Source organism: Montipora capricornis, chromosome 14, assembly GCF_036669925.1.
Source record: "Montipora capricornis isolate CH-2021 chromosome 14, ASM3666992v2, whole genome shotgun sequence".
Taxonomy (NCBI): Eukaryota; Metazoa; Cnidaria; class Anthozoa; order Scleractinia; family Acroporidae; genus Montipora; species Montipora capricornis.
The window spans coordinates 700,001-709,847 of NC_090896.1; the positions used below are offsets into that span (position 1 = coordinate 700,001).

A 9,847-nucleotide genomic window follows, 5' to 3' on the forward strand; every position below is an offset into this window, starting at 1 on the left:
TCTACGCATTTGCCATCATGCTCGCATGGATTTGGAACACAGGATAATTCCTCTTGAAGGAAAAAAGGGGCAAAATTAATAAATTACAAATGAAAGAATCACCTAATCATCGTGTAGTTCTTGCCAAATTCCTTACATGAATGTCATGAAACTTAACTCCTAACTTCAACAAAAGAGCTAGTGAAAATTTTAGATTACAATGTTATCATCGTCATCGTCATTATCGTCGTCGTCATCATCATCATCATCATCATCATCATCATCATCATCAAAATCAACAACCAATTACCTTCGCAGTCGTAGCCAGTAAACCCTGGAAGACATTTGCATTTATAACCATCGTTTATTTCCACACACTTCCCACCATTCTTGCAAGGTCCAGAAAAACAGAACTGTTGTACTGTGGAAAGGAGCAAAATCAACATTTTAACGAATAATCCATTGTATTCAAGAAGGGTATTAATACGGGTCAAGAGGGTATTTTCAGCCAATCAGAACCAACCCACCTTTATTTGATCGTGGTTCTGTTGTTTACTCAGTTTGCGTTCTGAAGAACTGATCTTTATTTGAATAACTGCCTAATTTATATAAATGTTCGGCGTGTAGTGCTTTATGCTAATTAGGTGGTTGTGCGTGCTGTGCGAAAGGTGCAAGTGAGAAGGTGTGAGATATTTACATAGTGTAACAATTCAATAAGTGCCATCTAAAGCAGATGGTTTAGCTAAACGTTTTATTCTGATCGCATCTTGATTCAAGGGAGCATTGTTGTCGCAGTGGTGAGAGCACTCACCTCCCACCAATGTGGTCATTTCTCGATTCCCAGACTTAAGCGTCACTTGTGGGTTGAGTTTGTTGGTTCTCTACTCTGCTCCGAGAGGTGTTTCTCTGGGTACACCGATTTTTACTTCTCCTCGAAAACCAACTTACGATTTGATATGAGTTGAGTTGATTTGATTTCTGTACATCGTCTCCAATAAGTACTCCAGCGAAACATAGAGTTGACACTTAAATAAAGTTAATTAACAATTACTCCATGAGCGCGCATTGGATGTGAGAATGGAATAATTGTTTCATTAAATTTTCATTAAATTCTGAACGTTTGGACACATGGAAATTAAAGCCAATCAGTTTCGAGGCCCCAGGGCCCGGTTGTTCGAAAGCCGATTAACCCTAATCCCAGATTAATAATTAAGCAAGGAAATTATTTTTGTATTCCCAAATGTTGTTCAAAGCTGAAAATCGGCAAAACTTTACATAAGAAGAAGTCAACCTTGGAAAACAAAAATAAGTAAAAGAAACTTTCACCAAGAAGTTGAAAATATGAAACTAAAGTTTTCGCTAATCCTGGATTAAGTTAATCGGCTTTCGAAAAACCGGGCCCAGTTGTTCAAACGATGGATTGGGCTATCCGCCGGATAAATCACTGTCAAGTGGATAAGTTATAGCGAAACCAATTGCGCCATCCAATGGATACTGATTTATCGAGTGGATAGCGTTATCCACCTTTTGAACAACTGGGTCCAGCTTGGCAACTCTTGACGCAATCCGAGTTTCCATAATAGGTCACACGGTATATGAGCGGAAAACCGAGATCCAGAGAACCAATCAGAAAAGTAGGAACCACAATATCCGAGGTCGAAAATTTATTAATTAGTATTATTATTATCTTTAGGGTACTCATACATATGCCGTTTCCATTTTCATAAATTACTGAAAGTAAGCAACAATATGTTATATTTTACAAACTTTCACAAGTCTTGCCACCATAGTGAGGAGGGCAAACACAGAAATAACTTCCACGAAAATCTCGCGAAATATATCCGCCATTCACACAAGGGTTCTCTGCAATTCAAGGTAAAGGAAACGTATCAACTTCAGGGAAAAGTAATAAACAGTAAGATGAGAGGGAAGAATGTGTGCTCATGACGAGCAATGTAAACATTAAATTGAGGTTTGTACCACAATTACTTGTAATCTCGCAATCGATTGGCTAATTTGCCGTTGTCCAGTTGTGAGTCTAGACAACGGTGCTCATGTCAATGTGTAACGCCATGTAATAGCCAATCAGGAACGCTCAGTTTGGGAAATAAACCAATCATATTGCGAGAAAGTTGTAGACAACGCTTGCTCTCTCATCGTGCCATGGTCCTGGTCACGCTCTGAAATAAACATTTTCTTTGGCGTTGAATATTGTGGTAAAAAACAAATCGAACGTGGTTCAGCGTTGTCTGTACTCTATATCGACAACGATATTGGTCATCGTAGTGGTAAAAATCGTGAATCCACAACATTTTGACCAATGTGATGATGACAAATATCGTTGTCAATAAGAGTACACACAACGCTGAACCCTATAAGTGACCACATCGTGTGACAAACGAGAATACTTTAGTATTATTGTACTTCACCACAATGAATAACAGCAACCTTTTTTACGACACGTTCTATTTGTTGATCGTACCAGTGTAAAACGGATTCAAATTGTAATTGACTCCAACTGAGGTGTAAAGTCGTAACGCCTCGACTCTGCTGAGTTTTCTCATTCCCATCTAATATTTAATATTTAATATTGAATGATTTCAATTAACTTGATTTCAGGTGCTATTCAGTATCAAGTCAATTCACACTTCAATAAAGTTGGAAAAAAAAGAAAGTTTGGTTCTCCATTCCAGGAGCTCATCAAGGGAATCTTCCAACTCCCATACTTGGCTCAGGAGTCAATCCTTTACCGAGTAGATTCATTTATAAAATGACTCCCTTGGGAGATTTAGCACGCTCACTGTTGTAAAAGCCAATCAAAACAAAGCTATCTCAACGTCAAGGAAATTATGTTCATAATTTATTGATCATCGGAGATAAATTCCAGTTAATCGACAACTCTTGTTTGAGCTTTGTCCTATGTCCAGTGATTTTCACGTGCAACCTCTTATGAGGTGAACTTATGATCTCTCCACTGTTCTTTCTTTTTGGCCAATCGCATGGCGCTCTGTGATGTCCAATAGCTTGAATTACCATGTGCTTCATCACTCTGGTCTTTTTCTCGCGGCCAAGCACAATATGTCTTGAAGTTTTCTTTTCAAATTCCCCCCCATCCCCCCCCCCCTCCCCTTTTTGTTGGACATAGGCCTTGCGAAACCCTTATTAAGTGCCATGTTGTCAGGTATCAATTATTTTATCACTCATTTTACATATATAACTTATCCATTAGTTCGAGGATGTCACAGTTGGTCCTGGGAGGAGGCCCAACTCCCTCCTCCATACCGGTGTGTGCACCTTCCATATTTACCCAGGAATGGTCACAGTCGGCCCTGGGAGGAGGCCCAACTCCCTCCTCCATACCGGTCTGTGTACCTTCCATATTTACCCAGGAATGGTCACAGTTGGTCCTGGGAGGAGGCCCAACTCCCTCCTCCATACCGGTGTGTGTATCGCCCTGATGCTAGGTTTTTCTTTAGCTCAAAAATCAAGGAGTACATGAGGCTGACCTTTTAAGTTTCAGTGGAGCGATTCGTCTCCCACTTCCCCCTTTTGAGCCCTCACCAAGTTGTTAATGTTAATTAAGTATAATAATTTTGGGTCCCCAAACATGAGGAAGTCGATTAAATTCTTTTCGTGGGAAAATCCTGCTCCTAAAAATACATTTAATCGATTTAAGGGTTGACTCAAGGAATTAGTGGACATAGAGGCTTCCCGTGATGTGCTCACGTCCTTATTCAAATTCAATTCACCTAGGCTCAAATTAGACAGGATCTTCTCCTACGCGAATGCAACGTCGTTTGCCACAGGTAACAAAAATTAAGCGAGCTGATCACATCAAAAAGAAAAAAATTACTGTAACCACAATTACAAGGAAAGAAAAGAAACAAACTTACTATCATGGATGTGCACGTGCAAAACATTTTCCGCAATTTCACGCCCTACAGGAACTGGGACGGGATAATCCTGGATGTGTTCGATACGAAGTGGAAAAGGTGATTCCAGCTTTCCTCCAAGTCCCACTAAAGTATCAACCAGGTCCTTACGAATTCCATTTGTGTTTTTGGTCTTCAACGGTGCTGGGCCAACCTTTCTTTGAGTGCGATCTGTGACCTTTCCATTGTCTTGTTTACGAATAGACTTTCGCACGGTTAATTTGCCACAGACTAAACATTGCACGTACAGCAGGACGAACCCCAAAATAAACGGTACTTGTCCAAATTGCATATTCTTGAAGATAAATCCCTCAAGAATAACACCAGATTGTTTCTTCCATACAAATAGAAGGACTAAATTTACCTAGCAAGTAGAAAAATAAACGAACTGACTCATTTTTAATTGATATTTTACATTCCTTTCTTCCAGGTACAGAAAAAATTGCAAATTAAAAAATACCTGTCAATAAACAATAAAAAACAAGCAAATTTGGACATGACTGTCAATGACAAGTTAACTTCTCGACATGTTCCTTAAAAATAATCAGACGTTGAAAATAAAAAGCGGGCTCGTGTACTAAAAGTCGTTTAACGGTGTAACGGACACAATAGGGCCGTTTATACGAAAGAAAATAAACCGCGGCGTACATAATACGCGAAAAGAACTATTTATCCCCGGCCAGGATAAGCCGCGGCTTGAGAAAGCCGTGAACTTAGATTTTGTTCCATTTATACGGGGTGTTAGCGTCTTATGTAAGCCGCCGCCAGAGTAAGCTGCGGCCTTTTTTCTCGCGTATAAACGGCCCTATTTATGGCATTACGTAAAATTGCAACCCAAATTTTGACGTGTGCGGCGGTAAATATGGAAGATCAGCTTTGTCAACTTTTAAGAAGAGCGCAAAATGTCTTCTTTTTCAAACGATGCCAGATTAAGAAACGGCCAACACGACGGTAACGAGAGGGGCCCTGCACATGTTTCCACATTTCTCTGAAGAACAACGCCGGGATTGAAAAAATAAGCGGTGTGTAAAAACATGGGCGTACGGCCCGGAGCACTTTCGGACTTAGGGGGCCGGTGACTTTCTTGCCCGAAAAAAATTACGCAATGCCCGAAAGCGTGAGGGTTGAAATCGGGATGCAAACGCCGGGGTTCACCATTTTCGCATCTAATGAAACTGTTATCATTGAAAAAATAGTTAAATTGAAAGCTTACATTCTCCACTCTATCACAGTCTCAATGTAATCTAAAACATATTAAAAGAACAAGTTATTCCTTCTATGGCGTTCTTCGAAAATGTCAATCATCTTGTGAACTTCCTGGAGTCTTTAACAGATGCCACATATCATTTCATTTAGGGACAATAATCAGGCTAAAAAACCAGTCAATAACCGGTACTTACCAGCTAGGTAACATTAACTAGCTCCTAATATGTGATACTTTACTACTGAGATTTACCGATAAAATCGATCGAACAGAATAAACAAATTACTTATGGAGTTCAGTTTGTGTAGTAATTACCTTTCGCCTTAATGACCTTGACGACCGCTTGACCTTTAGTAACCTCAAAGAATCGAACTAACTTCAACGAAGAAACCTTAAACCTGACCTTAATGTGAACTCGTCAAAACGTTTTCCCGCTCTCCGCGAAATTGGCGCGAAAAGTAGGCGCAAAATGCAGCAAATGTCAACGAAATGATACACTTTACATTTTACACGATATTATTCAAATTACCAAATCTCTGAAGAAACCACTTTCGGGCATCAAATCACTTAAAAAGTAACTAAATAGAAACCTTATTTGCAAATTTTCGAAATCACGCCTACGGCATTATTCTATAATGTTTTCTCCAGAGTGTTGTTGTCGTTGCCATAGGCTCGTACGCCTATGTGTAAAAAGTTCCGGAAGGTGACATTCTCCTTTAAAACTTTAACGCTATTGACAGCAATTTTCATTCTTGCGTATCCACGGCGCGCATTTGAGCACATCGTGGAGATGGCGCCTATGTTTTTGCGTCATTAACAAGCGTTACTAGATAAGACCCCTCGTCTTCCCTAATTTGTGCCACCCAGTCACACGCTAGAAAAGAAAGAGTCTTCCGTTTGTTTGAGCAGGTTGAAGTTTTGGCCGCTTATTCAGCTGACGTGGACCTGCTATACCCACCCACCCATACACTCACAAAGGACAGCCACAACACCGGGAACTTCATTCCCTACTAACTTCAGAAGTAGCAGTCTTGTGGTGATTTTCGTGTTAAGGCTCCTAACTTTCATCAATTATAACTTGCGTCAATAAAATTGGACGTCGTGCGTGCTTTTGATGGATCCAAAGAATCCCCACGTCATCGAAAGAAAGTTTTACGCTTACTAATTATAACGAATAATCGAAGTTAAAAATGGGTATCCTTGGTTGACAGAGGCCATACCGCGGAGTCTCCTATGCAAGGAAACGAAATGGAAGTTATAAAGATCATCGCATTTAGATGAGTGGCTAAAGCAGTTGCAAGGAAACCTAAACAAAAAGCTAACTTTCATGCAATTTCGTGCCCTTTCCGCAGATCAAAGAAATGAAATTTGACGTACTAATAGAATATTAGAACTTTATTTTCACACGATAATGTTTAAAGCTGAATAGTTTGTGGGGTCGTGCACAAATGAAATCAAATCAAATCATATTGGTTTTAATAAGAGGGAAAAACCGGAGTACCCGGAGAAAAACCTCTCGGTGCTGAGAACAAACTCAACCTACATATGACGCCGAGTCTGGGAATCGAGCCCGGGCCACATTGGTGCTTCTCGCTCATTAACTCGTTGAGCTGGCTTTCACTTCGGCTTGCAAATCGTTTTGCCGGTGGTTCTGGTAATATACCCGCTAACGGGTTGCAAAATGACATTTCTGAGCCTCTTTTCATAAAACTACGAATAAATTTCAGCATTTCGGCGGTAGACTAAGCGGTCATTATTGTAAAAAGCATTTCTTTCCTGGCGCACGCGTCAGTGTTTTCGTCATAAACCATTCACCCATGGGCAAACAGTAAATGACCACTCAGAGGGTGCGCTTTACTTTACGTTATAACATCGGTTTATTCACGCAGTGCAGAATGTAACTTAAAACTCGCAACTGACCAGGTCCTATTTCTATTTGGCTTGATAGATCAGGTGGTGGAGAAATGCAGCGCAATTGCATGATCATGGCCGCGTTCAAGTCCCGTTCAAGCCTGGGTTTTGTCAGACTTCCAAGCTTGCGACTGTTTAACTTGCTTATCTAACTGCGATGATATTCCTACCTTTCAATACTATTTATACAATATATTTTTTACCACAATTGCTTGTAAACTCGCAATCTGATTGGCTACTCCCGTCAACGCAACTGTAATAGCCAATCAGGAACGATCATTTTGGGAAATAAACCAATCAGATTGCGAAATGTGGACGCACGAGGTGCAGCCGAGTGACTCTACAACATTTTGACCCCTGTGATGACGAATATCGTTCTCAATAAGAGTACAGACTAAAGCGGCAAAACCTATCTTCCCGAAATTGACCCCTAACAACGCGAACAAAACCCACAGGTATCTACACCAGAGGTATCAGGTGATCACAGGTGGAAGAAAAGATCAATGCCTTTGGCTCTTTCAAGCCCAGTGTTGTGTAAAATCCGCCCGAAACACTACAGGATAAATATAGTACGTTAAATATGCGGAATTATCGAATTGCTCAGTTCCCTGTAGTTACAGCATGCATTCAAGCCATTTTCAGAACGGGCGAAATGCAGTGCTTTAAAGTGACCCTCTGATAAAAAAGCTGAGGAGGACTTAAGTGTTGACACTGGACCACCAAAGAAAGGGGAGATCATTAAGGCCACTAATTCTCTAAGAAACCACAAGGCACCGAGCAAAGACCGCCTCAATGCTGAGCTGTTCAAGGCAGATACTGTGACAACCGCAAACATCTTGCAACCACTTTTCAACACCATATGGGACAGAAGGAAAATCCCTGATGACTGGAATCAGGAAAGAAAGGAGCTCTGTTTGAATATCGCATGGTATTACATTGCTATCCACTCCTAGTAAGATCCTAGCGAAAGTCATCATGAAGCGCCTATCACTGGCTGTGGACCATAAACCTCGAGAGGAACAGGCAGGTTTCAGGAGAGGAAGGGGTTGTATCGATCACATTTTGACGCTGAGAAATTATATTGAACAGAATACCGAATGGCAGCGAACTCTCCGTGAAATTTGTAGATTTTGCCAAGGCCTTCGACAGTGTACGCCGACACAGCCTCTGGAAATGGAATCCCCTTCCACCTTGCTGAGGTTATCAAAAGCTTCTATGATAACTTTACCTCCGCGATTGGTGTTGGTGACATCTTGTTTGAAGTCCACACTAGTGTCAGACAGGGGTGTGTCATGTCCACATTGCTTTTCAACCTTGTTGTGGACTGGATCATGCGGCGTACCACTGAGAATCAGATCAGGGGCATCAGACGCCTTTTCCTATTTGGAAGACCTTGATTACGCTGATGATCTAGCCTTACTATCAAACACCCACAAGCACATCCAAGAGAATACGCAACAACTTAACACCTCTGCGAAGCAAATTGGCCTCTACATCAGCAGCAACAAGACCGAAACTATGGCACTGAATACTGTCGACGCACGACCAGTCCAGATTGATAATGAACAACGTCCTTATACAGACAGATTTACCTATCTTGGTAGCACCATCAGTAGAGATGGAGGAACTGATCTGGACATTCAGAGCCGTCTCAACAAGGCCAGAAACTCGCTCAACATGATGAATAAGGTATGGCATTACTCCGCCTACAGTACTCTTTACCAAGCTGAAACTCTATCACAGCTGCGTCCTTTCAACTTTCCTGTATGGTTCAGAATGTTGGCGCCTAACGGAGAAGGACTCAACAAAACTCTCCACATTTCACACCAAGAGCCTTCGCCGTATTCTACGCATCTTTTGGCCTAATGTCATCTCAAATAAAGATCTCTTTGAAAGGTGTGGAACTGAACCAATGGCTGGAGGTGGATTGGCCATGTTACCCGTCAAGAAGCTTCCATTGCGAAAACTGCTTTACATTGGAAGCCAGAAGGGAAAAGCAAGAGGGGCCGCCCCAAGATCACGTGGCGACGCACAGTGGAGAAAGAAAGCAAGGAGAAAGGGGAAGACCTGGGAAGGCATCAAGCTTATGGCAAGAGACCGGAAGATGTGGAAGGAGCATGTTGCTGCCCTACATGCCACTTAGGCGTAAAGGGCATGAGTTGAGCTGATAAAAAAATCTCTTTTTGAAAGTGTGTATCTATAACACCTGACTGGCAAACAATTGAGCTTTGATTTTTATCCAAATGCCGTTTACTTTGAGCGTAAGTTTTGGATTTAAGGGTCCGCCATTACTCACGTTCAAAACTGACCGAGTGGACCTCAGGGGGTTGGATCCAGGGAAAAGTGACGTCAAAGGCTCACTAGCATAAAATAGGCTAGTTTCGAATTGTGCAGCAACAAAAGAACGGGGTCGAGGTTCAGGGGAATAATTTGCATTTTCCTTTGTTCTGAACAATACAAAATGCTAATTATTCCCCTGAACCTCGACTCTGTTCTTTTGTTGCTGCACAATTCGAAAGTAGGCTATTTCAGTGGTGAATGAAGCTTATAAAAAAAATGTAAAACGCGAATTTAAACGTCTGAAAGCCCAAGACTCCCGTTCCGCATATTAATTCTGTGGTGTACACAAGAATAGACCAATTCGGCTAACTCAATGTTGTACCCAATTCAAATCTCTCGGGGTTAAGATTCTTTGTGTGTTGAACTTGCATGATAATGAAGCATTCACATTTAAATGATATGGAAATACTTGGAACAAAACGTTTTATTCCCAAAAGATTTAAATTGGGTACAACATTGAATTAGTCGAATTGGTCTATTG

General features: G+C 41.2%; 2 protein-coding genes across 2 annotated transcripts in view; one reads left to right on the top strand and one right to left on the bottom strand.

Moving 5' to 3' along the window:
* The window catches only part of LOC138032240 (neurogenic locus notch homolog protein 1-like), an 86,150-nt gene extending 81,875 nt beyond the window's left edge, over positions 1-4,275 (bottom strand). Inside the window, exons 1-4 of the mRNA XM_068879868.1 lie at positions 3,873-4,275; positions 1,747-1,842; positions 290-400; positions 1-52 (exon numbers count right to left, since the gene is read on the bottom strand). The exon at positions 1-52 is cut by the window's left edge and continues 59 nt beyond it. Coding sequence (XP_068735969.1) covers positions 1-52; positions 290-400; positions 1,747-1,842; positions 3,873-4,203 — 590 coding nt within the window. The 5' untranslated portion in view covers positions 4,204-4,275. The remainder of the gene's footprint in view (positions 53-289; positions 401-1,746; positions 1,843-3,872) is intronic.
* A 3,726-nt stretch (positions 4,276-8,001) lies between these two features.
* On the top strand, positions 8,002-8,892 carry LOC138033420 (uncharacterized). Its single transcript, XM_068881147.1, has one exon. It carries the CDS (start codon positions 8,002-8,004, stop codon positions 8,890-8,892), a length of 891 nt encoding a protein of 296 aa, XP_068737248.1.
* Positions 8,893-9,847: the final 955 nt, after the last annotated feature.

Bases quoted from the DNA above. Each gene is read 5' to 3' on its own strand.
- LOC138033420 (XM_068881147.1), top strand. From the start codon at position 8,002: ATGAAGCGCCTATCACTGGCTGTGGACCATAAACCTCGAGAGGAACAG.